This window comes from Poecilia mexicana, unplaced genomic scaffold (assembly GCF_051168715.1).
Source record: "Poecilia mexicana isolate PSO_F unplaced genomic scaffold, ASM5116871v1 scaffold_7, whole genome shotgun sequence".
Classification (NCBI taxonomy): Eukaryota; Metazoa; Chordata; class Actinopteri; order Cyprinodontiformes; family Poeciliidae; genus Poecilia; species Poecilia mexicana.
The window spans coordinates 5,519,857-5,546,530 of NW_028263376.1; the positions used below are offsets into that span (position 1 = coordinate 5,519,857).

The 26,674-nt window shown below is 37.9% G+C and overlaps 3 protein-coding genes across 5 annotated transcripts in view; 2 read left to right on the top strand and 1 right to left on the bottom strand.

Annotated features, from left to right (window-relative positions):
• Nucleotides 1–847: 847 nt before the first annotated feature.
• Nucleotides 848–1,641, bottom strand: taf13 (TATA-box binding protein associated factor 13). Its single transcript, XM_014969741.2, has 2 exons — nucleotides 1,535–1,641; nucleotides 848–1,463 (listed from the first exon to the last, which is right to left on the bottom strand). Exon 2 carries the CDS (start codon nucleotides 1,457–1,459, stop codon nucleotides 1,082–1,084), a length of 378 nt encoding a protein of 125 aa, XP_014825227.1. The 5' UTR covers nucleotides 1,460–1,463; nucleotides 1,535–1,641; the 3' UTR covers nucleotides 848–1,081.
• Nucleotides 1,642–2,516: 875 nt separating this feature from the next.
• Nucleotides 2,517–9,777, top strand: slc35h1 (solute carrier family 35 member H1). 2 transcript variants are annotated; one of them, XM_014969746.2, is made up of 10 exons: nucleotides 2,517–2,607; nucleotides 3,286–3,478; nucleotides 3,893–4,043; nucleotides 4,895–4,958; nucleotides 5,045–5,117; nucleotides 6,121–6,289; nucleotides 6,398–6,481; nucleotides 6,706–6,881; nucleotides 7,808–7,937; nucleotides 8,465–9,777. In XM_014969746.2, exons 2-10 carry the CDS (start codon nucleotides 3,368–3,370, stop codon nucleotides 8,608–8,610), a joined length of 1,104 nt encoding a protein of 367 aa, XP_014825232.2. In that variant the 5' UTR covers nucleotides 2,517–2,607; nucleotides 3,286–3,367; the 3' UTR covers nucleotides 8,611–9,777. The 2 variants fall into 2 exon arrangements, with proteins under 2 accessions (XP_014825232.2, XP_087863047.1); XM_088006921.1 differs by lacking the exon at nucleotides 2,517–2,607 and having other exon boundaries at nucleotides 2,685–3,478.
• An 804-nt stretch (nucleotides 9,778–10,581) lies between these two features.
• The window catches only part of col20a1 (collagen type XX alpha 1 chain), a 36,548-nt gene continuing 20,455 nt past the window's right edge, over nucleotides 10,582–26,674 (top strand). The window contains exons 1-12 of one of the 2 annotated variants that reach the window (XM_014969742.2): nucleotides 10,583–11,017; nucleotides 11,101–11,195; nucleotides 15,837–15,947; nucleotides 17,029–17,133; nucleotides 17,801–17,944; nucleotides 22,101–22,280; nucleotides 23,049–23,189; nucleotides 24,361–24,528; nucleotides 24,633–24,752; nucleotides 24,818–24,982; nucleotides 25,755–25,913; nucleotides 26,032–26,204. In XM_014969742.2, the coding sequence (XP_014825228.2) occupies nucleotides 15,845–15,947; nucleotides 17,029–17,133; nucleotides 17,801–17,944; nucleotides 22,101–22,280; nucleotides 23,049–23,189; nucleotides 24,361–24,528; nucleotides 24,633–24,752; nucleotides 24,818–24,982; nucleotides 25,755–25,913; nucleotides 26,032–26,204 (1,458 nt within the window). In that variant the 5' untranslated portion in view covers nucleotides 10,583–11,017; nucleotides 11,101–11,195; nucleotides 15,837–15,844. Of the gene's footprint in view, nucleotides 11,196–15,836; nucleotides 15,948–17,028; nucleotides 17,134–17,800; nucleotides 17,945–22,100; nucleotides 22,281–23,048; nucleotides 23,190–24,360; nucleotides 24,529–24,632; nucleotides 24,753–24,817; nucleotides 24,983–25,754; nucleotides 25,914–26,031; nucleotides 26,205–26,674 lie in introns of both variants that reach the window. The other variant, XM_088006920.1, reaches the window with a different exon arrangement.

The window sequence follows — 26,674 nt, forward strand, 5'->3', positions numbered from 1 at the left end:
TTGTTAATTGAGTTATTGTCTATAATTCCTGGCTGTGACCACGCAGGTTAATCTCAGACTACTTTGAACTCTTTAAGCATAGAAATAGTGCTTTTTCAATGGCACTTTTCAAAGAATAGGTCAGCAGAAACATCTTTTACACTAAAATCTGTTTTTTTTCCAGTTTGAACAGAAACCAGCACTGAATAACATTAAATATAATCTGTTATGTTGTTCCCTAAACCCTGAGTGTCCCAAACACTGACAATAAAAGTCTGTTCAAGTTGTGGTTCGGAACACTTCAATTACACTACAAAACCCACATTTAGTATATTTTTTCCCAACCAGAGGTGTACGTCTTCTGGTTGGAGGAATTCCACACAGGAACTGATAGAAATTCCCAAAAGTCTTGGGAGTTATTTGGCAAACAGACCTTTTGGTCAGTTGTGGTTTTAATCTTGTCAACTGCAAAGATCTGAACTCTTTTGTATTCTTTTTTCTTTCCTGGGAATCATATTAAGCCCCACAACAGTATGGGGATACATTAGCACCAAAATATTTATTTGTGTCTAAGGTGTCCATGTATCATCTGTGTGCCACACCTAATGTGGTATGCTGACCTACAGCAATAATAAATGAGCATGAGTCTTCATTTAGAACTGTTGTAGGTCAGCATACCACATATTATGGAGCATAGACAAATCAGTACAGACATACAGACTGCACGGAAACATATTTTTGGCACTAATGGAACCCTAAAGATGGCTCCTATCAACTCCTGTCTTGGGAACCAGTGTTAAGAGTACCGACTGTGTGGCTATGTCCAACTGGTACCTTTGTACATAGATTGGCCATTTATAAAAGTAAATAAAAAGAACAATTAATTTACTTTATTCAAACTGTTACCGACAAACTTATAAAATATCAGAGATTTTGGCATTGCGTATTGATCTATGATGCTAAGCCACTGAGAAAGAGAGGAAGTCAAGTTGAACAAATAAAAAAAAACAAACTCATGCAATATTTAACTTTTATATTTAAAAAAAATTAAACGAATATTGTAATCAGATGTATCAGCAGTATGTGTCCACATGTATGTCTGTTAAGAGCCATAATTGGCTTCGTCGAAAGCTTTCCTTGCTCTCTTCAGCTCCTCGTTCATGGTCAGCAAATCTTTGACGCGGGCAAATTTTCTGGGATCTTTGCGGATCAGAAAAACGATGTCTTCCACCTGGACGCGGCCCTGCCGCCCGATGGACATGGCTTTGTGGGTCATCTCCGTGATGAACTCGATCACCAGGTCCTCCAGGATGTCCACCGACTCTGTATACGGGTTCTGGTCGTCACCGAAGCCGTACATCATGCAGCGGAGTTCCTTAGAGAATAGCCTTTTTCTTCTACCGTGGCCAGCGGCGTCCACCCCGCCGGAGCCGTCCTCCTGCTCCTCCTCGAAGCCAGGCTCGTCCTCCTCCTCCGCCATTACTCTAGAAATAAACACAAATATAATTAAAGTCAATTAAACTTTATAAAAACGTAACAAAAAGACAACTCTTACATAGCTGCCTTGTTCAACTGAAGCGCAAGACAACAGCTGAAGCGCAAGACAACAGCCCGGAGAGCGTCTGAATTACTACTTCCTGTTTGTATAATCACAGGCTACTTGTAAACAGATTATCAGTGCACTATCGCCACCTGTCGGACTGGAGTGCAGCAGGACATAAACTTGGAAAAATCTTTGAGTTTTGCAACTGGTATAGCGTTGAAATAAATCCATCCATTCATTTTCTTGCACCCTTGTCCCTAGTGGGGTCGAGAGGGGTGCTGGTGCCTATCTCCAGGGAGACATTTCGGGCGACAGGCGGGGTACACCCTGGACAGGTCGCCAGCGTTGAATAATTTAAATAATTTCAACATAGTAGGGAATCAGTATCTGAATCTAGAGACAATCAGAATCCAGAGACAGTAAATAGGTTAATATGGTAGGAATTGCTTTTATTGTATCTGAAATACAACACATTCTCGAATCAAAGAAGGGGTAAAGTATCCGTTTATACTGGTGACTTGATTCCCATCTTTATTAGCTTTAATGTGGGTAGAAAACATTAAGTTTTAGTCTGTTGCTCACTCTCTGTCAAGGCAGGATGTTGTAATAGAAATTCTATAGATATTGTACAACAAAACTCTGGGTCACATTACAGAAAAGAACAAATAAATGAATATGAAATCAATAAAATAATTAATTAAAAATAGATTGTCCATAAACAAGGTTGGAGAACACTTTAAAATATATGTTTAAAGTGAAATCAGTTTGAACAGCCAGTGTCTTGAGCTGTGACATAAATAGTGGGAGAAAATCTATATTCCTAATGACTGGAGGAAGTGAGTTTCAGAGCCGAGGAGGCCAGTGTAAGTTTCATAAAGAGGAACACTACAGTTTAGTTGAACTACTTCATAGTTGTTCAGCTGAACAACTTCATGTGTTTCCATTCTGGTTCACATTCCAGTTCAGAAGGTGGCGGTAATGCACACCTTTGCACAATGTTTGCCAAGCGCCATTTAATATGAGCAGAAGAAGAAAAAGGAAAACGAGGAAAAAAACAACACAGACATGTAGTCGCACAACAGATGGTAAGTGCTGTTGAGCTGTTACTTTAATGTTTTTAACCTGCTGTCGGCGTGTATAATTCGTGAGCACATGTTGCTTTAATAGAGCCTAACTAAGTACTAAAGCATTCAGTCTGTCTAACAGCTGTTAACACAAACCATGATAAAAATGAGTTGGAAAATGAACTGGGTCCGCATCATTTACACGGTGGCGCATCGTCGGAATGTCCCGCTCTGTTCCAGAGCGAGCGCGTCGTACACATAATATTGATTTTATGGTTAATGTAAATACAAGATTGGCATTTAAAAACCAACATCAGAATGATTTCTGAAGGCAGTGAATCGACGGTCCATCTTTGGGTTGTGATTTAAGAAGCAAATTATCTCTGAATATGCCTTCAGAATATGTGTCCATCTGTCTTTCCAGTTTGTTACCAGCACACCCCGGAATTGCGCACCCCGGAATTGCTAAATCTCATAGTTAAGGAATCTGGTCTAACTTCGAGAACTGGTTCGCTCTGAGAGGAATTCGTCCTCTACCGCTCAACTTTTTTTTTTCTTCTTTTTTTTTGGCTGGCTCGTGCGCCGGCGGACTGTTAAGGAGTGGGTCTGCCGTGATTGACAGACAGCTGGCGCTATCATCACTAACTCTGAACTTTCAGTATTACTTCACTCTTTTTCCCTCTTTTTCTCCAAACCCAGGTTGTCCCGGTTACAGCGAACAGTTATGGGTGGGTCCAGAGTTTGTTTGAAGATGGTGGTCTGTCTTCATTAGCGGTTCCGTATGGCGTGGCCGGTCCAGTTTCTCTTCAGGGGCCTTCGCACTGTCGGATTGGTTCTCCTCTACTATGTCTTCTCCATAGGCATCACCTTCTATAACAAATGGCTGATGAAAGTAAGAACCTCCATGCAACTTGTGTTTGTTGTTGCTAGACTGGTAACTTATCTTAACTTTTTTTTTTACTTTTGAGCTGCTACTATTGTATTTTACTCTAAATTTGAACATGGTCTTACATGATAAGCTCAGAGACAGCAGGCGCAAATCGTGACACCGCACCTACTAATGGCACTTCCAGTGGCAGGTGTCATTATGCGTCTCAAGTGCCACTGTTTTTGGGGCTAGCTGCGGCCCTGCTGTCATCTTTTAAGCTCCAAAATGAGTGTTTGTGAAAAATGGCCTAAAAATCCCCTGAATCTGTATATTTCCAAAAAATAAAGATAAAAAAAATAACCATCATGTAGGATCTTTGGCATTTCTCAGGGACTGGGAGGCATTGTAGTTTATTCCATCTGTTTCTGTTTTCCTCAGGGCTTCCACTATCCCTTGTTCATGACGCTGGTTCATCTTGGCGTCAATTTCTGTCTGTCAGCTCTGACGCGGCGGGCTATGCAGTGCTGGACAGGGAAACCCCGCATCATTCTGACTTGGGAAGACTACCTCCGTAAAGTGGCTCCAACAGGCAAGCTCCTGTTACTTTTGGACTCTGAAATGTTTTGACCATCAATTCTTAGAGCCAGGGGTTGAAGGTCAGGCCTTATCATGTTTGCTGATTTTTTTCCCCCCTCCTCAATAATCATTTGACTAAAATTTAAATTGATAAGTTTCATCACACATTTAAACATGGAAGTGTCAGCTGATGTGAAACCGATCATATCTACCTGAGCAAAGGTCTGAAAATCAGTGGCTGTTCCCTTTTCTCTGCTGTGATAGAGGGTTGACTGACAGACCCGCCCACTTGGTCACGTCATGCGCAGTTAACAAGTCACCCCACTGTCACCAACTTAACATCTTTGTCGCTATATTTAACAACGTTTCTTGCAAAACAAATCAGTAATGGCCAAAATCGAAATGGGCAGGTCTGGCTTTTTAAAAACGCAGCCTTATGCATTTTTCAGGCACACACTGTTGTTTTATCTCTGAGTCAAGTAACCGCTACCTTCAGCTGGTATACAAATGCTGACTTAAAAGAAATTTGACAGCGTAATTTGACGCCTTGAAGTTTCCCTCTGTCTCTTTCAGAAGCTGCTTCTCTTTTCAACTCTCTGCCGTCATCATATCAACGGCATGATGAGAAGCAATGCTTCTCATCATGCCGTTTACAACCATTCTTGGAGTGATGGACTGAGAAGTAGTTCATATGACGAGCTCAGGAGACTTATAGTGCATTTATTAGAAAATCATGTTCTATTCATGTATATTCCCTCTATGTCCAGTGTAATAATATCGGTTTCGTGGCCATGCATACTGTATGTACTTGAAGTGCATTTGACTTGTAACTGTAAGTAGTGAACATGTTCATCTTCTCTGCAGCCTTGGCAACAGCACTGGATATAGGACTTTCCAACTGGAGCTTCCTCTTCATTACCATTAGTTTGTAAGTTAAAGGAGAAGAGCATCACAGCTTTGTCACCTGAACTGTTGCAATGTCCCATCCTGATGTCTGTTTCTTTACGGCTGAAGGTACACCATGACCAAGTCCTCAGCAGTGCTGTTCATTCTCTTTTTCTCTCTCGTGTTCAAACTAGAGGAGCCGGTGAGCAAAGATTATTTGAATTTGAAACAGATTCAAATTATTTTGACCATAAGTGGCTTAAAATAAACAAAGAATAATTACTTTTAACAAGAGGAAAAGTTTTTTATTCTTGATCTCTTTTGTACTGTCTGTAAGTAGCAAATATAAGTAAATGGTGTGACATTTGGGTTATTTAGGGCTGATTTTGTTCCACTAATGTATCAACTTGTGGAATGAAATCACTGGATGACAAAAGTTTTCAGTCTGGTACTAATGTACCAACCTGAAGCAAAATGTATGGAGCTAAATTGGGACCACATAGTTTGTACCAAAAAAAAGACAAAATTGAAACTGAAATAAAAGAAAATCATTTGAAAATGAAAATACATTTTTAAACTATAATAATAATAATAATAATAATAATAATAATTTATAGCACAATAACAATAGGCCTTCGCAGCGCTTAGCTGCTCGGGCCTAATAATAATAATTCAAAACTACTAGTCTGAAAAGTACTTTTGAATTTTTTTTCTTCAGATTTAAATCTTTTTCTCAGTTTTAAAAGAAATGTAAACAAATTGCATGGCCCTAATTTAGCTCCATAAAAAGCTCTGTCTCCTGTTTCAGCTCAGGAAATCCTTTACAAATCCCACAGTACTAGAGTTTTCTTGCATTCAAATTTGACGATGAGCAGGGAGAAGACTATTAGAAACCATTAGAAACATTTTAATGGTCCCAGAAATCTTCATAATGATGGAATATTTTTCCCTCAAATGCCTCCTTTAGTTTTTGGAATTATGCAGTTTCTTCCTTCAATAAATGTCTGTTTCAAAATGTTACTTGTTTTTTCCTTTTGGTGCTTAGTACATCAAGTCAATGCTTTATTATTAGTACAGAATAATAACAGAGTCTTCTTTTTACTGAAAAATGGAAGTCTGAGAAAGTCATCAAAACATTTCCAACACACACAAATTCCAATCTCACCACAGCGTCTGTCTGTTCCTTCTTTCCCATTTTTAACCAGAACCCCTTCCTGATCCTCGTGGTCCTGCTGATCTCCAGCGGCCTCTTTATGTTTACATTTGAATCAACTCAGTTCAACATGGAGGGCTTCATCATGGTGCTCTTGGCCTCCTTTATCGGGGGAATCCGCTGGACCCTCACTCAGGTCCTCATGCAGAAAGCGGAGCTGGGTCGGTCTTGAGTCATTTTCAGTATGAAACTATCATTTATTTAGTTTGGAGGTGAATTTTAAAAACACAAAGTCAGCTGAGCTTGTTTGATATTTTGTTCTTTTTCAGGTCTTCAGAATCCCATCGATACCATGTACCACCTCCAGCCTCTCATGTTTCTTGGACTTTTTCCCCTTTTTCTCTACAATGAAGGTGAGCATAGTTAAAGCAACAATATATAACTTTTATCAAAAATCTATTTCTTTGACATATTTTGTTTTGCAAACTATTTTAGTGTTTTGATATATTCTGAGCCATGATCCATGCTCTTTCTGATAACATAGCTTGAAGAACAACCTTAAAGAAGAATCCTTCTATTAGGATAAATATTGTAGCGTGTCCACCATCTTTGTCTTGTGTCCGTCCTCTCTCTGCAGCGCTGAGCCTGAGTGCTTCGGAGAAGTTATTCCGGGTGACGGAGCTCTCTCCACTCCTCTATTCCCTCATGACGCTGAGCGCAGGCGGCACGCTGGCCTTCGGGTTGGGCTTTTCTGAGTTCCTCCTCGTCTCCAAAACCTCCAGCCTCACATTGTCGATATCAGGAATCTTTAAGGTCAGGGTGCTTGAAATCCTTGAAAATGTTTGAAATTCAATTAGGTGTTCTCAAGGTTTGGAACTTGCTTCATTTCTGTGTAGATCCTTGAAAATAACTGATATTCTGAACTGATATTCAAACTGAACAGTTTTGTAATAAAGTGCAGTCTAACATTTGATTAAAAGCCTAAATCTGGAAAATGTAATTTACGGCTGAAAACAGATATTTTTATAAACTTAATCAAAAGGTTTGTAAAAAAAAAAAAAACCTTTTGATTTAATTTCTCATTGTATGAAATGAAATCAGACTAAACCTTTCTTGTTTTAAGTTGGATAGAATCACTAAAATTATTTCTATTTGCTAAATGGCAGAAAACTTAGCAAGAACATTTTATTTTAGATTTTTTTGTAACATTCTGTGTATATTGTGGTCTACAATTTAATTTGAGAATGGAGATCATTTACCTTAACATCATTTGCTTGGACTGTCTTAATGTTGTGAATATTTTTTACTCTTAACGGCTCAATGACGTATTGATCTGTGTAATGATCAATAAGTTTAATACATTAAATATTCTTTAACAATTTTTGACACATTAAACGACTTTATTAAAATTGGGGGATTTCTTTGTTAAATTAGTGTTATGTTCTCAGACTAGTCGGATTGACAGGTTGTGTGTGAGAGCGAGACGTCTCTAAACGTAAAATTTTGTTGCATTTTAACTCGTATGAAAGTGAATTAGGGCCATTGGGGAAAAAAAAGAATTTAGACTTTAATTTCAGTTTTACAGGAGCTTTACTGTTTAATAGTGCATCCATCTGTCGAAGTAACCCAAGAGGTGCAGCAACGTTGCTGTTTTCTCTTGTTCTTCTGACCTACTGTGGTTTCTGGTCTTCCAGCTGTAATCTAACCCATTTGTATTTATCGCTTGGTGTTTCCTGTAGGAGGTTTGTACGCTGCTTTTGGCAGCATCTCTGATGGGAGACAGAATGAGCAAACTGAACTGGCTGGGGTTCGCAGTGTGTCTCTGTGGGATTTCTTTACACGTGGGACTCAAAACATACTATTCCAAAAGTAAGTATGTAAAAGACGTTACCTTCCATGCCTGGTCCAGTCTGATGTTTCCCTCTTCCCCCACCTCCTACATCCCTGCAGGATCAATGATCCATGGCATCTCCCAGATTTTAATTTAATATCCATTTTTAATGTCCAAAATTATTCTGATGAACATCCACAACATGTACTGAGCTTTAAAACTGTTGCATGTATGTACCAATTTCATGCAGGTCATGGTTTTATTCAGATCTTAATAGTCCAACTAGAAAACACCCTCAAGTGTTTTATTTCTGTAATCTAGTGAAGATTTTTCCGTTCATTATTGATTTTTCAACATGCCATTTTTTTAATGAAAAAAAAGGAAATTGTTTTATCTTCAGAATTGATGCGCCTTTTACATTGTTTACATTTTGAGAAATGCCTCCCATTTCCAATCAAAAAGAAACTCTTTGATTATGTAAATTTAAAATCAAATTCTGCCAGAGGCATGAATAATTTTCCCTTTTTGAAATGCGTCTGACCCATGTTGTTTTTCTCCCCATCAGATAAGGTTCCTTCTGTTCGGCAGCTCAGCAGTAAAGGTTCAGAGCTGCAGTTGCCATTACTTCGGCAGAACGGAGATAAATGTGAGGATTCAGCTGCTGATGACTATGACGATGAAGAGGAGGAGCAAGAAATCTCACTGCATTGACAAAACCCCACTTGGACCCAGCTCATTCCTTAACTTTTACAGAAGCTCTTCCAGCTTCTTCGTTTCTGTTTTCTTCTATCTGAAGGGCTTCAGTGTGACACAAGCCTCTTAGTTTTTTTCTTTTAGTTCTTTTTTGTTGTTGCTTCCTTATCTATACATTTCTCTATGGACTTAAAATGCAACAAAAAGTAAGATATTTTGATATTAAATTGTAGCAAATACAGTCAAATATGAATTTATAATGTCTGACAGGTGAAGAAACAGTGCTTTATCTTTACTCCATCATCTGACACATCAGATGATGGAGTTTTTTTCCCTTATCCATCAGCCACATTGGAGATATCTTCGATGTTAATCTGATAGTTAGTGGAGAATAAGTTTGGACAAATTTTTAATTTTTTTCCCCTAAAGTTAATGTGTAACATAAATCTACCAATTCTGAAAAAATATTCCTATTAATTCTGGTTCCAATTTTCACATATTCAGTATTTTTATTTTTTAAGGGCTATAATGAATATGATAAAAAAATAATTACAGGTTCTTTGATTGAGGTGAAATTTTTGAATCCAACAGAAAATGACTAAATTAGATAATCATCTCTATTTTATGCGTTGTATCATAAAGTTGTCAACTTTTTCAGATTAATAGGATTAAGAGGATCCTGTGTGTGTGTGTGTGTGTGTTTAAAAGAAGATTGCTCACAGTTCTTAGTTCTGATGTGTTTTATGGATGTGAGGAAAAATTTTTTTCCATTATTCCACTTGATAATTAAGAGAAAGTTAGCCATTTCCTGTCTCTGGCCATTGATTGTTGCATCAATATTAATACTTTCCATACGGCTTGACACTAAGCAGCTGTCAGATGTCATAGACCTAAATATAATTTCATAGTGTTTATCAGGATACTTTGACCAATATTTAAAACTCTCTGCCTGTAAATTTAAAGCTTGGTTCAATGTTGGTTAGGTTACTAACATTTTCCAGGCTTTTTCTTATATTTCAAAGCTGTGCCTTACTATGAGCTATTTTTGCTAAAGAGTATGTCTGTGATTTGCATAGCTATTTATGAAAAGATTTTGATGTGTATAATTTTCAGTTAAAGGAGACTAATGAAAAGGGTGTAAAAATTTACATCTTATTTAAATTTTTAATAAATTTGTTTCAGTCATTTGCTTCTGTGACTCAACATTCAATTGGTCCGTAATGGAGAAGAGGGAGAAGGGCCCATTTCTGCTTCAAGAGGACGGTTTCAAGTATCTAGGCGCCATGTTCAGTGATGAAGTGGGGGCTGCGTGGATGAATAAGCTGCAGCAATTTGACTGATGAGCCAGTCTATCATGGTGAAGAACAAGGCAATATATGCATGATCATGCATATATTGCATGATCATGCATGATCATGCATATATTGCATGATCATGCATATATTGCATGATCATGCTGCTGCTCCATCATTGTCTCCAACCAAATCATGAAATAATTGGATCTTCACATCAGGTGAAGTGGTAGATTGGGGGGTTCGAGGCTAACAAACATGGACTTGCAGATGTTTGCTATAATTCTCTGCATAAAAATCTGAAACTGTTTAGTTGAAAGTAGAATTTTTTTTTTTTTAGTTTTAGTTTTAGGCAGGGTAGGATAGATAAGCACAAAATGCCCAGGTCCAACGTTTCTGCAGTGAAATCCTTGTCTTCTGGCGTTGAATTTTCTCTGAATAACTACTTTTCCTCACTTCCTGTAACAGGTTGCTGTGTTGCAACATAAATGTGTAAGTTGAGATTTACTTCCACATATTTTTGCATTAATTTTGTTGGACCTACGAAATCCTATTTGTTCGTTGCTGTTGGCATGAAGTTTTCAGTTGGGTCAGTACACCCCTTAAACGTACTCCTCATACAAATAAAAATGACAAAAACAAGCAACTGCTTTATGTTTTTAAAGATTTTTATAGCACTAGTGGCCTTTATCCATTAGTAGCTGGACAGAAAGAAGGAGAAAACGTAGCAAACCTCCCAAGGCTGGGAATCGAATTAGGGTCAACCATCGTGAGCACTTACCGCTCCAAGTGGTGCGCGTGCTCTACCACTGAGCCGTGTTAATATCAGAATTACAGCTACTTGTTGCCGAACCTGTGGTGTTGGCAAGCAAAGTAAAAAGGTTTGGAGCAGAGCCGCGGTTTGAAGCCTGGCTTAGACGTTCTGGGCTGACTTTCTCTGACTTTTTAAAACATTCTTTGGAGAGCCACTCCCATGGCGGAGCGGAGCAGCAGGACGACCCAGCTCCTTCTCCAGTACGGACACGAGGAGAGCTCGTTTCCAGGTTTTGCTGAATCGTTTTGACATCCCCTCCAGTGGAATGCGGTTTGGAGAGTTTCTGACGGAATAACCTGGAATTCGTCGACCTGGCCAGGTAAGACATCACCTGGCAGCTCCCTGAACAAAGAGCTACTAAGATGGTGGGACACCTTTATTTTTTCCCGGACCTTTTTTTAGCTTCTACCGTCTGTTGAAGAGAAGGAAACACCTGAACGGACACCTGCGTGACCGGACAACACTTGAGCTGTAAGGTGAATCCTGGTGGCCTTCAGGTCAGTTGCCTTTTAAGTTTTAATTGTCTACATGGAGTTACATTATTTACATAAGCAGCAGGCTATGAAGTACTCGGTTATTATTGTTGTTTAGCCTCAAACATGAACTAAAACTTATGCTAAGTTGATTTTCTGACTACGCAACATGCAAAACGTCTTAGGTTAACTGGGCCGTGTTTGTCAATTAAAATCCTTAAATTAATGTAAAATTACATTTGGACTGCAGTTTTAAATAGACCTTTTTTAAATGTCTACTTTTGACCACCTTGTCCGATTCTCAAAGTATAATGGTTTTCAAAAACAATTATAACTTTTTAAATATATTTAATTATATGAACTGTTTCCTGTCAAGAAACCAATTTGAGCTTTTTTAAAGGTTTTCCCAATTCCCAATTTCCCAATTCTTAAAGTTTCTGGATAGTTTTTCTGTGGGAAAATCTTTTTTTTTTATCATGACTTCCTTTTGCTGACCATTCTCAGAAGATTTCTTAGAGATAAGTAATTGAGCTAAATCATTCAAGCGTTACAAAGGCCTTTAAGCTCCAGGAATGAACTGGTGTTTAGTCTACTAAGATAGTAGGCCCATGTGCTTTGCAGAACCATTCAAACCTATTGAATCTTTTCACATCTTGTCACAAAGTTCTTTTATTATACTCAAATGCAGTAGAATTCAAAATTGGAAGGAAAATCATAGGGTTTTTTTTTAACACGTTTTAAAATGTGGCATACAGTTGTATGCAGTCTGACACTCAATAAAACCCAATTCAGTTGTCTGCCTTCAGAAGTCTTTATGCACTATTGAACCTCCGTCAATATGCAAATCTTCTCTGAAGGCCTCAGAGGTTTGTTAGATAACAGTAGTGAACAAACAGCATCACCAAGACCAAGGAACACAGCAGGCAGATCAGAGAAAAGATTGAGATCGCTCAAGTCTTGATGCCATCATGTATCACGAGGGGAATGGTTGTCCAGGGGAAATGTTGTTTTAGCTTGAGCTATGAATCTGCACCTACTGCATAGTTATTATGGGACTGCTGTCTGCTTCACTTATTATTCCCTTAATACTTGAAGTTTTGCCATATAATCTATCCCTTCCTAAGCTTCGTCACAGCGTTCTCTCTGCTGTCTCTGCTGGTTGTTCTCTACTGTCCAGATCTATTTTTAAAAACATGTGCTAAGATGATTTTTTTTTAAAAATCAAGAGAAAGACTAAAACAGTAGAAACTTTCCCCAGTAGCATATCACCCACAGCCACTACAACTTTCTTTTAGTTCACGACTTTAGTGTGAGTGAAATATTTAGTTCTCAAACTAAATATTTAGTTAGCAAAATAAATATTTAATTTGGGGCAATATTTCAGTCAGAGTTTAATGTTTAGATTGGAGCTAAATATTTAGTTTACATATTAAATATTTAGCTTCCTTACTAAATATTTCATTTGTAAGTTCCTTGATTTGTATTTACCCTGTGAATAAAGTATTTAGCTTGGAGCTCTGACATTGTACGTCACCATGAATAACATAGTGAAAATATGACTTTGAGAAATGTACGCAGTCATTTTTTTTATGACAGGCTAAATTTAGCTGAATATTGCTTTTAATTTTTTACTGTGTAACTTTACAAATGTCACCCAGTACTCACAACATGGTTTACTTGACAGAGAGAAAGTTGTTTATCATTTTCCTCTCATCTCTCCATTTCGCAGTACCTGGTGTGTGTATTGTCACATAAAATCCAAAGTAAAATGAGTTGAAGTTTGTCCAAAAAAAAAAAAAAAAAAAACACACAAAAAGCGTAAAAAATAAAATAAAAATTGTATTGACTCTGCTCACAAGTCTGGAATAATTTTTTGCAATCTGAGGCATAATCATGGGTCAGTGAAAGGTCATTACAGTTTTTCAGCTTGAGTTTGCTACACAGTGCTGTTATTCACAGAAAACAATCATCAACAATTCTGAACCAGTTCTGTAAAGGTCATCTGCCTACTACTGCTTTCATTTGACTTCAGTCAGGCTTTTATGAAACTATAAACTCTCTAATCTTCCCAACACTAGTTTGACCTGGTTAGATTTTAAGGTCTTGAGCAATGTTTTTTAATAACTGAATTTTGGCAAAATCATCATATTTAGGCAAGACTTGCAAATGAAAGTTCACAGGAGTGCTGACAGTAACAATATAACAAGTATGCTTGTTGTATTGTTAGAAATCGTCCCACTGAGAAGGAGGCGTGGTATTTTCATGGGCACTTAAAGTCCTGAGTGTTTGTCCTGTGTATCATTAAGCTGTCTGAAGTTTCAGGGTATGTGATGGGGCAAGCACTGACAAATCTGTAGTCTGAATCCTTTCAAGTAGAGTTCCCATGGGAAGAGCTGACGAGTTGGGTTTTATCCAGGAAACGGCTGATGAGGAAGAACATTTTTGTAAAACTCAAAATCAAATAATAATGGTAGGAGAAAAGCTTGGGGCATTCCTATTTTATATATTTTGCTTCCAAGATGTTAGACTTTTTTTGTTTTTGTTTTTTAGAATATTTCAAAGTGATCTTGATCAGTATGTTACTTTCTGAGGCATTTTGGTTGAACATTTTTCTCCCATTATCTAAGCAATTTTGTAGGAATGTATTTTTTGTCTCTTATGTTATGACATCTGTCATCGGGCTAAGTTTAAACCCAGGCAGTTTGCTATTCACACCTAGTAAACTTTACTAAGTTTTTTGATGCAACTTAGCAAAGAACCCATTTTAATTCAATTAATTTGAAAAATATTTTTTGATCCCAAAGGGAAATGAAGTAACTTATGTCATTCTTTAAGACTCGTTGTGAATGGTGATGCTGTGGACAGGAATGTTTTCTGGTAGCAGTCTGTCTTGCAATGAATATGAAAAAGCCTCTTACTGAAGACTGTTACTGCATGACTGTTTATAGCTGTCATGATTGGTAGAGAAAAAAATGTAACAATGCAACTTAACTTAGAAATTAGTTAAAAAGCCACAAAAAAGAAAAAAAAAATTAATGTAATTCCTAAAACCAGTCAAGTCAACATAATTAAAGTCGTAGCAACAGCTTTTATTAGGTGTATTGTATTGAACTTGGCGGCTAAAGTTGATGCAACTTCAGTGAGTCAAAGCAACAAGGAATGAAGTTGAGTCAACAATTTTATTATTTTTTTACTGTGTAACGGCTCAGTATCAGAGCTGCAGAGATTATATTTGTCCTGGATGACACCATCAGCTGTTGCCAAGCATTGCTAATCTATCTGCTTTTGCCTCTCCTGTTAAAGTCCCTGTCCTTCCAGCTGCACATTATCTAAACCAGAGTGATAAACCAACTGTCCAAAAAAAAGAAAATGATTTCTCAACTTAAAAACAAAAGCATACAAAAGGAACAAATCTCAGTTAACATAAGAGACCTATTCCAATATTCTGCCACCACAAGCAAAGTAATTATAGAGTGGGATTCTTAAGCATCGTTCAGGTTGCATGTCAGTGCTTTGAAAGGTTTTTCCTGTTTTCTGAACACAGGACCTTTCAATGCTGCTTATTGCTGTAGGAGGTTTCTAGTAATGAAATGTATCTCTTGTTTGAAAAGAGTCCATTTTCACTTTTTAGGACAGCATTTTTCAGGTACTACAAGTAATCTATAATCTCAAGAACAGTTTATACCTGGTAGCCATAAGGGCCTTAAATGCCCTGTAGTATTATTTTCACCATTTTCGTTATAATCCATGTAATTGATTGCATGGTTCTATAATGACAATAAAGATTGTTATTGTAAAAATGAGCGAGAAATCGGCCAAAGTCCAAAAAAAGATCTGTTGATCAAAATCACATTGAATATGGTAAGTTTTGGTTGGAAGTAATGTACATAAAGGTGGTTTAAAAGATTTTCACAGCACAGAGAACGCAGTAAGGCAGCACAGAGATCCATAAACAGGGATGTGTGAAGCTATAGGAAGGATGTTTACACCGGAGTCTGTGGCTTCTAAAAGATCATTAAAACCTAAAGGGCAATTTAAGTCATATAGATGGCCTACATTCCAGACTAGACCACCTCAAAAATGTTATGTGCTTCTAAAAAGAACGTTCCTAAGTGTCACCTTCTCTTTCTGTGATCCAGGTTAGAATCTGTGAGGAAAGTTGCAAAGCTACAGGATTTCAGTGGTTCAACAACCGGAAGAAACACCAACAGTGCAACCACAAGGCAGAAAAAAATCAGCATAAAAACTGTTTTTTTCCTGTCTACATGCAGATAGTATACACCTAAGTCATTGTCATCATCAGCTCATGCTGCAATCAACTAAAAAGTGTAAAATAACACCATCTTTTATTTCTAGAATTTTCCTTTCCAAGGACACATTGAACTTAACTGCAGGACCTAAACTTTTTAAAATCTAACTTTCAGATGGACACAAACAGACAGATTTCATTGCCATTACTTATTAAAGAAAGATGAAGTTTCTGTATTTATCAGGTGTCTTAAAAGCACATTTGCTCCATAGAGAGATGGAGAAGTGTGGACTAATATTTCTTTAAATGGTTACAGGAATGTCTGGGAGTCTGGAAATAAATTGAAAGAAGAGACCAAAATTAAAACAAAACAGACTATAAGTAAACTTTGAACATTTATTATTTTATTGTTTCAGGCTCCATCATGTCTTCTCACCTCCTCGCATCCAGACCATCGTCTCTAAGGCTAATGCTGTGTTTCCTGCTCAGTATCTTCCTGCTGCTGTCCTCAGGAGTTCATGGCCAGGGTAATATTCTTTGATCCTTTAAACTTACAAGAAAGTCTAGAAATTTTGATCCCATTGTTAAGTAAATGTACCAATTTTAAGACGTATTTCTGTGTTTAACTGCTTTTTCGACTGTGGAAGCTCTGGAGATGCTCTCGCAAAGAGGAATTCTTTAAAAAATCAAGAAAGTTATGGACAACCCTGACTATTCTCTTCATGAGACTTTCTTTGGAAAACAGAGGGTCTTCAGTCAGAGGCTTCTTCAAATTTGCTATAGTACAGACTGCTACAAGAGATCTTTCCTGCCAACAAATAAAGTATTTTGGAATTTGAAATTTTCAAACAGGTTTTTGTAAGACACAAAGTAGAGATGAGGTTTAAATCTTAAATCAGAGCACAGATGCAGTTTTCTTCTGCATGTCTGGAAATGCTATTGTTATTAGAGGCTGTCTTTGAAACCTTGACCCTTCTCTGCAAAGACCCATCAGATCCCCTGTGGCCCCGCCCCCTTGTCCAAGGATGAAGATGGTCTGCGTAAATCCGAGTCAGAAAGGAGCTGTTGAGTGCTGGAGGTTCACAGATCAGCTGTAAACAGTCTGCTGGGATTCACCATGCTCATGTTTGCTCTCCTCTGTCTTCCTTGTTTCCGCTTTCCCCTCCCTCTATTACACCACTACATGTTACATTCAGTACCCTGTCATACTGTAACTGAGTGACGCTGCTCTGACATGCCCTTTGACCCTCTTGGCGTCCTGTTCCTGTTTCTGCTCCAGTCCAGAGGACAGGGCTTGCTTTGACGGATGGGGGGCAGCTGGAGATGAGGACGGATAGAGGGCAGGACGACAGGGACATGAAAGATACCACTTGTTGGGAAACCCCTGCTGGAAATTATGCAGATGAAGTCAGAACAAGAGAGGGATTTGATTTGTGTAGGAGGAAGTGAGAGGGGCTAGACCGCCATGGGAGAGCGAGAGGAACCAAGATAGCATCCCAGTTTGAGCCTTTGATCTTAAAAAAATCCTGAATAATCACCTCAACAACAGACAGAGATCCTTTTTAAATCCTAAATGTTGGTCTTTTCCAAATCTTCGTTACCGCCAAGGTCGTCTGAAGCTGACCGTTCTGTCTGAGGACCGATTGCAGATGAAGTGGAAGGAGGCCGATGGTCCCGTTCAAGGATACAAAGTTCGGGTCAGAACAATGTCAGGTGAGAATATTTTCCAAGCTGTGCTAAACTGGTGAAAGTTATAACTTCTAAGATTCCCTAATAAATATATTAGTCTGGAAATAGAGTTGAAACAACCCCTGCTTTATGTTCAGAGGGAAGTATGTTGGACTATCAGAAGTCCAAGCCTTTCTTATGAAGGCATATAATAGGAAAGACTTTAGCCTCTAAACTAAGAAATGTTGGTGGCATCAACTAACTCACTCACTCTTTGGTTACCTAGCAACAACCTGTTGAGAAATTTGCGCAACAGAAGTTTCAGGTTTCACCACCATGCCTCATAGGCTAACTGCTTAAAAATAAATAACGGTGTGAAGTGAAAACTGCCAATAAAACAGGGAAGGTCACGATTGGCAGTATTTCAGATATTTAAAACATAAAACTAATCAATCATTATCAATATTGACAATTATCGATATCGGCTAATTTGAAAGGCTTTTATATTGTGATACATTTTCAGCCATATCGTCCAACCTTTTGTTGGCCTATTACATTAAATACAACAAATTATATTGAAATTTGTGACAATGTGACAGAAGGTAAAAACATTCAAGAGATGTCAATAGTTTTGCGAGGAACTAAGCAGCTTTCACTGTGGATTGAAAGGACAGCAGAATACAGATTGATGAATCATTCATTTTTTTTCTAGAAGAGCAGCAACCAGAGCTGATGCTGACCACCACCCGAGGCCGAGCAACAGTGGCGGGACTGGACTCCAGTCAGGAATACTCCCTCCAAGTCTTCGTTCTGAACGGGACGGCGGAGAAGCTTCTGGCAAAAAGGCGATTTACCTGTAAGAAACTCATCAAATGTGGATTAAATTACAGGATATATTTATTTAGGACCAGCTTTTGAAACATTTTAGAGTAATTTAATAGGATATAATATGTCTAGTTTGAGAGTAGGTCAATTTCATCATACTTTGCTTAAGTTTTAGAACTTTTCTCTTAACCCTCTATGGCATACCGTTGCCCTCAGGCAACAAACCACAAATCTGTCCCTCACGTTGCTCCTTTGTGTTATTTTTGGGGTTTGATGATTTAAAATACCTCCAGACACATTTCTGTCCAAATAAAATAGGTATTGAGGTCCATGTGACCTTTTATTTAGAAGAACAGCAGTCCTTTTCATGAAGCGAAGGTGCATGCTACACCTTGCCTCCTACCTGTAAGTTATACATCACTTTTCTTCATGTTTAAATTTGGGTCACTCTAACTAAAAATATTTTCATATCTGTGAATATGTAAAGAAGCATTATAGATCATTTCAAGACAATTTTTTAAATTATTTATATGCAAAAACTGTGTTTTTTTGTTTGTTGCCTCAGGGCAACATTGTGCAGTTAGGGCCCTTCTGTGCAGACAATATTATTCTAATGTGATGACATTCAATTGATTACAAAATAATTATCACAGCCAATTTATGTACTTTATTATTGACTAACAGCAACAGGAGATGGATGCAAGATCATTTCATGGACAAAGGGTGCATGGTTCAGAAGTTGGGGTCATTTCCAATGAAAACATGAGGATCCATTGTACAACCATTATTTCATTGTTTGTTTATCCTCAAAACTGACTTCAGTCCCAAAGGGTGAAGAGCTGGTCATCAACGAACAAATGGCCCTATTCCAAGGCAGGCAAAGACTGAAGCAATACCTGCCAAACCCAAAAATATGGGTTTGCAGGGAACTTCATATGGCTGGAGCAGATGGTGTTCCTTACAACCTATACAGAGCGAGTTGTGCAACCACCAAATCTACCAGATATGGGAGCTGATGAAAATATTATCCTGTGCTTGGCTCAAATTCTAACAAAGAATCAGAACTACAAACTCTTATAAAAAGAACCTGCAGCCCTAACTATAGTGACTGATGTGAATCTGGTCACTACAACCCATAGATAATCAGATAAACAGGTGGTGATTCCCAGGTACGCCAATAATCAAGTGTCAAAAATGTGATATACACTTTTTTCACATCAGCAAGCAATTCCTTCCTGATGTTTAACATATAATGGGGAAATAGACTGATTTCAACATCCTTAGTGATTCTAACTCTGCCAACCATACACATGTACAAACACACAAATGCGCGTTTTAGTAATTTGCTCAAATGTACCATTCATTAATGAAAGTTAGTCGTTTATTTTATATTTGGTGAGTTGGAACCATGTCTGATTTATTTTTGTCAAAAAAAGTGTTTTTATGAATATAGTTTTTGTTTGATTTGTATTTCATTTCTCATAATCACTGTAGAAAACTTTGCATTTTAGACCCCTTGTAGCACAATGTTGCCCTGAGGCAACAAACCCAAATCCGGTTCCGGGAGGCATCAGGGTCCAATTTTATGATTGATATGTAATTAAGGGCCAATAAGCTCCCAAAAAATGCAGGAAAATATTTTTTCCCCAAAAAAACAAAAAGTCATGCCATAGAGGGTTAAAGTCAAGCAAAGATCATTAGGACATCCATTAGTTAATTATCTACTCTACCAAGTGTTCAGCTGTTAGTTCTCTGGTAATCACCTTCATCACTTGAGTTTAATTTCTGTCTTTTGTCTGAATGTTTCACAAGTCAGAATGCAGTTATTCGAATGGACCTTAAAAGGTTTGACATTAATGATTAGGTTGGGGACTGAAAACAAGGGGTCCACCGACTGCAGTTTTAATATCGGTGGATAAGATTGGCTTCACATCAATCAATCAATCAATCAAATTTTATTTGTATAGCACATTTCAGCAGCAAGGCATTTCAAAGTGCTTTACATAATTAAATTAAAAACAGCATGTGAGGAAGAGAAAGAGATTAAAAAAAAAAGATTAAAAAAGACAAAAACAATAAAACCTGCACCCCTTTTAGGACTTCAGTTAAACATCATTTAACTGGGACTCTAACCCTAATTTAGCCTTAAGCAGCTCTAAACAGGTGGGTTTTAAGTTGAGATTTAAAGGCACCCAGTGTTTCAGCTGTTTTACAGTTTTCTGGAAGTTTGTTCCAAATTAGTGGTGCATAGAAACTGAATGCTGCTTCTCCTCGTTTGGTTCTGGTTCTGGGGATGCAGAGCAGACCAGAACCAGAAGATCTGAGGGGTCTAGACGTTTGGTACAGCAATAACAGATCTTTAATGTATTGTGGTGCTAAACCGTTTAGTGATTTATAAACTAACAGTATTTTAAAATCTATTCTTTGAGCTACAGGGAGCCAGTGTAGGGACTTTAAAACTGGTGTTATGTGCTCTATCTTCCTGGTTTTAGTGAGAACACGAGCAGCAGCATTCTGGATCAGCTGCAGCTGTTTGATTGATTTATTAGTCAGACCTGTGAAGACACTGTTGCAGTAATCAATGCGGCTAAAGATAAACGCATGGATGAGTTTCTCTAGATCACGCTGAGACATAAGTCCTCCAACCCTGGAGATGTTCTTCAAGTGATAGAAGGCCGACTTTGTGACTGTCTTAATGTGGCTCTGAAGGTTCAGGTCAGAGTCCATCACTACTCCCAGGTTTCGGGCCTGATAGCTGGTTTTCAGTTGTAATAACTGAAGCTGTGCATTGATTCTAGTTCACTCCTCTTTAGATTCAAAAATAATAACTTCAGTTTTGTTTCTGTTCAGCTGGAGAAAGTTTTGGCACATCCACACATTTATCTGTTCAGTTTCAATAGCTGCGATTCCATCACAAATGTGTGCAAAACTTTGTCCACTATCTGCTAATGTCTAAAAAACAAAATTTCACAAATGTGGTGTGTCGATTAAACAAGAAGCGCAATTAAAGTCACGCGTGAATAAGTTTGTTAATGTGATTAGTCAGGAAACAACATCCTCTTACTACTTCCTGTCGTCTTCTTCATCTTTTCTGTAGTAGCATACGGTTGGTGACCACGTTTCCATTTCAGTTTTGTGAAATACAGTAATTTCGATTCAGCCAGAAAATCACCTCATCCTAGCACAAAAACGTCTTAACAAAATGCTTTTCAAAATTGACCAGTTTCCATTGACGTGTTTCCGTTAAATGAATTGCGGAAATTCCGATTTGTGCAATTTAGAGGTCAAGGGAAACACAGCTAGGTACTCTGGTTGGACAGCCAAGTCACAAATAAAGATGATAACTCATATTCAAAAATACTGCAGCCTCTGCGAACCTGTGCGCCTTTTGTTGACCAAGAATATACAGTCTCACTCTCACTAAGTATAAACACATTTTGATTACACACACACACACCCTTCTTAAATTGATTTTAAAGCTGCTTCATACACTTTAATGAGTTTAGTGTCTCCTAGATTGGAAATTATCCATCCTGGACAACCCAAACTCAACCTTAATGATGGCCTTTGGCAAACATTGTGACATAATTAGTAGGGTTGGAAGATATTTTAAGGATTAGGGTAAGTGTGACAGATAGAAACTCTACTGTCTTCTTTTACCATCTACAGAAGTAAAATTTATCCTGATCTGAGGTACATGCCGGCTGATTTCCTCTTGATTTGTGAATGCCTCTCATATTGTATGTTTTTAGTCAGCCTGATGGATTCCTGTCCTGGAGCATAGTGTACCCTTCAGGTACTTGCTAAGCATGCAGCTGATAGCAGGTTTCTGTGATGACTTGAGCATGTTCAGGCACATTACAAAGAAAACACCTTGACTTGGAAATTTGTAGCGCTCTAGCTGTCAGGCTGGAAGGATGGCGGTCTGGGAATTCCTTCTTGATGTGTCTTTGTCTTTTGGATTTTTTTTTACTCCCTCAGGGTCTTGTTCCCAGTCAGAACCAAGGTTACACTGGATTCCTGTTCTTAGGAATCTCTTACCTTTAAACATGTGAACATCAGGTGATTTTAAAACAGTTGTATTTTTGTGGTAAGTTTTAGAGCTTTTTTATTACCCATGAGCACCTGAAAAGGAATGTGCAAGATCCATTTTGGGTAATAATTACACTGAACTTTGTGTTTCACAGTGGAGGGTCTGCGAGAGGAGGAGATGATCCGCAGCGGTAGCCGTGAGAACCGTAGGAAGTTGATCCCAGGTGGGTCGGGCTCAGGGGACCTGGACGATTCGACGGCTGTTCTGCTGGACCTGCCAACAGTCCTGTTTCCAGACCCCACTCTCACCACTGCTGCCACCATCACAACTGCAGGTTCTATATGCTAGCAGTTTAAAATAATACTTTGATGAACCCAAGGACTCATGTCAGAGTAAAATGATTAGAGAACTAACAACATGAGACAAGTCAAAGATTTTAATATAACTTCTGCAACAAGACTTGTGGGAAGATTCAAAGGTAGAAATTAATTGACAAGTTGTTTCAATTTGATTTAGTTTTTTTTTTCCCAAACCTTCCTTACCATAACTAAACATAAAGTTACATGAACACAAAGAAAGAAAAAAAAGAGGCAAACACATACAACATTAAATAACTCAAAATACAATAAAAGTAGTACAGGGTCACACAAATTCTGGACAGTTCAACACATAAATTTTTTCCATTTAATTCAGATCTTTTCACAAAAAGTACTAAAATTTCTGATGGTGGAGATTAGATGTTTCTGGTAGACATTCTCCATGTGGTTTTAGCTAAGAGGCTCTTGCATGGAAACTTGTGGGATCTTTCAAAAGTGACTGATAAAAACATGTACTGTTAAGACTGCACCAAGTGAGAGATGTGAAAGATATAAATCCAACAAACAAGAAGAGATTTTGTATTTCTGTTCTTGTAAATGACAAATAAGCCATAAATACTGCTTATCTTAAGAGAAAATGTTTATTTATTAAAAGCAAAGTTAGTTTTTTTTCCTCACTTTTCCCTTTGATGTTTTTCCTATATTACCCCAGCTTCTCTGGGAACAACCTTTTCTTATCTTACTTTAACCCCACCCATGTATTTGCCATTACCTCTGGTCCCCAGAGCCCTCAGCCACAGAAAGCGCTTCCGAATACCCTGATGAGCCCCCTGAGAAAAGCACCAGAGAGAAGAGGAAGAGGAAGAAAGACAAGGAGCGGCATAGTTCCACGGTGGAAAACAAGGAGGAGCATGGGATGAAACAGGGTAAAATACCAGCTGCCAAAATCACAGAAAGACACAAATTTCTGCAGAGAAAATTAAAGGAAAACTTGTGGGAGAATTTTATTGTTCATTTTAAGATTAAGATTAAATTATTGCAGTAATATTATGAGATTAAAGTCATAACATTGCAAGGAAAAAGTCAGAATTTCACGAGAATAAAATCATAATATAACGACAATAAAGACGTAATATTTGGAGAAGAAAGTCAAAATAATATGAGAATAAAGTCATCATAATGATTATAGAATCATATTACAAAAATAGACTCATACAAGAATAAAGTCACAATATCATGAGAATAGTCACAATGTTATTAGAATAAACTCAAAGTGTTATGAAAATAAAGTTTCAATATGACAAGATCAAAGTCATACGAATATAGGGTTAAGCTTAAGTCGAAATATGAGAATATAGCTGTAACAATGTGAGAATAAAGTTCTAATATTACAAGAATAAAGTCATAATATTACGAGAACTAAGTCATTGTACTATAACAATAAAGTCGTAATATTATGAGAATAAAGTTGTAATAATATGAGAATGAATGAAGTCATATAATTTCAAGAATAGTCATATTATTGCCAGAATAAAGTTGTAATATTATGACTTTGTTCTGGCAATATTATGACTGTTCTCATTATTTTAATTATTTTTCTTTTATTATCATGGCCCTAAAACACAGTCATACTGACAAGCAAAAGTTATTCTAAACAATTTTAATCTTAGCAGCAAACCTTTGCATTAAATATGTCTAAAAATACACGCTAGAAAAACATAATATTTCAGAGCAGTAAGTGCTGGTTCGGAGCATGATGACAGTGTTCACTGATAAGTGATAATGACAGGCTGTCCTGTGTAGCTGCAGGATACACGTGTCCTCTGTCTCCTCATTGTGAAGCAGAAGACAATTAACAAATGGCTTTCAAGATTTTTACAAGTAGAAATCTTGTAAAAAAAAAATATATATATATATATATATATATATATATATAAAACAATAATTATATATAAAAGTGGCTAAATAAGCCACTTTTGCCCATCAATCACATTTTATTTGTTTTACATAATTTATCAGTGCAGTCATTTATATAAATTACTGCTAAACAGCTGTTAGGCACTAGACACAAATCTATATTTGTATCTTGGCGTTTAGGCTTTCCCCAGAGGAAGCCATATGAGTGTGAGAGTGACGCGGCGGCAGACATCATGCTGTTAGTTGACGGCTCCTGGAGCATCGGACGCACCAACTTCAGGCGGGTCAGAGACTTTCTGGAGGGTCTGGTGACGCCATTCAGCATTGGACCAAACCACATTCAGATCGGTGAGGACCAGGCCACCAGCAGGAATGAACTGGTTCTCTATCTGAAGCTAGACTCTCTAAAGGAGAGAAAAATCTGGCAAATATTAGTGTACTGTGTGCTGCAGGGCTGACCCAGTACAGTGGAGACCCTCGCACTGAGTGGCACCTCGGTAACTTCACCACGAAAGAGCAGCTGTTGGAGGCAGTGAGGAATTTCAGATACAAAGGAGGAAACACATTTACAGGTAGGGAAATTCAGCTTCAACTCTTTTCATGTCTGCCAGTGTGTAACCAGGCAGTTTTCTCCTAGGACAGGCACTGCTCCACGTCATGGAGGAAAACATGAAGCCTAAGGCAGGAGCGCGAGCCAGTGCACCATTTTTCCTGGTTCTGTTGACTGATGGAAAGTCTCAGGATGATGCCATTGCAGCAGCTAACCGGCTGAAGAATGCAGGCGTGGAAATCATCGCTGTAGGTGAGAGTGAAAAACATTGCTTTGAGTTTTGAGTTTATCCTGACAGCATGCACCTTGTGTCACTTTTTCTACCTTATTTACAGTATGTTGATATTTGTAATATCCCAGAATGACAAAGTATAAAAAGTTGCACATTTGTTTAATAATAATAAAACAACAAAGAAAATCCCATCTACATAAGTATTCACACTAGCAAAGGATACTCAGCTGCATCATGTTACCACTGATCATCCCTCAGATGTTTCTGCAACTTGACTGGAATCCACTTGTACTGAATTACATAAGATCTTACAGTTTTCATTGCAGAAACCAAGCAGTTAAGGTAAAAGAGGAGGAGTTGTCTATAGACCTCTTAGACTGCATTGTATCAAATCACAAATGTTCTTAACAATACCACAGGGCTTTTTGGGAACAGCAAATGTCCCAAAAAGCCCCATGGTATTCATTATTTACAAATTAAAATAGTTATTAGAGCTCAGTTGTTCTCTTGCAGAGATTGGAAAACCATCCAGGAGGTCAACCAGAGCTTATGTATGGAATCTATGGTAGAGTGTGTAGAATGTAGAAGGAAAATTTTAGCTTTTAATGCAGTGTTTTCATTCCAGATACACTGTAAGCTCTTATTTAATGAGATTACCCCTGTGTTTAATGTACAATCATTTGTTTTTTTCAAACTGTAAAATTTAGTCTTATGAACTCTAATTTTAACTCTGCTTAGACACCTTTTCTTCTGCCAATGAGGTTGATAAATTTTATAAGTTTGTGTTTTTAGGTGTGAAAAATGCTGATGAAGCTGAATTGAGGCAGGTGGCATCAGAGCCAGTTGATCTGAACGTCTACAACGTAAATGATTTCCCCCTGCTCAGCAAGCTGGTCGCTCGGCTGGTTCACATTCTGTGCAGGAGGATAGAGGACCGTGGCATCTCAAAACGTACCCTACACTTCTGTCTACCTATGCACAGATACTTTGTCTGTGTGCTCAAAGTGATTGTACAGTCACCTGAAATGAAAAATATGTCATCTTAAGGTGTGATTTGTTGTATTTTTAGGAATGGAGCCTGTACCCACCACACAACCAGGCCTCTCCTTTCCCAGTCCTACTGATCTGCGGTTTTCCCAACTTGGATCCAGACAAGTGAAGCTGCACTGGACCAATCCTGTCCAGACCGTCCAGCAGTACAGAGTGGTTTACCACAGTGCTGAGAGTCAGAGTCCACAGGAGGTTAGAACTACACTCCTACATCTAGGCATGCTGATATACAGGCTTAATACTGATATCAGCCGATATTGGGCACTTTGGTCAGTATCCTTCTGATAAAAGTGGGCCAATATTAACCGGTATTTCTTTCCATCTTATTGTTGTGTATGTTTCAGGAGGGCGTTAACCATGTGGTGTTTACTTGGTTATGTGACAGTGATAGTAATGCACCACTGGAGTGTTTAAACTGAAGCAGAGAAGCTGCATATTTATACAACTCTGGAAAAAATTAAGAGACCACTTAAAATGATCTCTGTTTCTCTGATTTTACATTTTATAGGGATCTATTTGAGTAAATTAAACATTGTTCTTTTATTCTATGAACTACTGATAACATGTCTAAGAAATTCCAAGCAAAAATTTTGTATTTATTTGCATAAAATGAGAAATGGTCAAAATAATGAAAAAGTTGCTGTTTTTTCAGATCTCAAATA

Bases quoted from the DNA above. Each gene is read 5' to 3' on its own strand.
- taf13 (XM_014969741.2), bottom strand. From the start codon at position 1,459: ATGGCGGAGGAGGAGGACGAGCCTGGCTTCGAGGAGGAGCAGGAGGAC.
- slc35h1 (XM_014969746.2), top strand. From the start codon at position 3,368: ATGGCGTGGCCGGTCCAGTTTCTCTTCAGGGGCCTTCGCACTGTCGGA. The intron at 5,118-6,120 runs GTGAGCAAAGAT...ATTTTTAACCAG, and splicing joins TGTTCAAACTAGAGGAGCCG to AACCCCTTCCTGATCCTCGT. The intron at 7,938-8,464 runs GTAAGTATGTAA...TCTCCCCATCAG, and splicing joins CAAAACATACTATTCCAAAA to ATAAGGTTCCTTCTGTTCGG.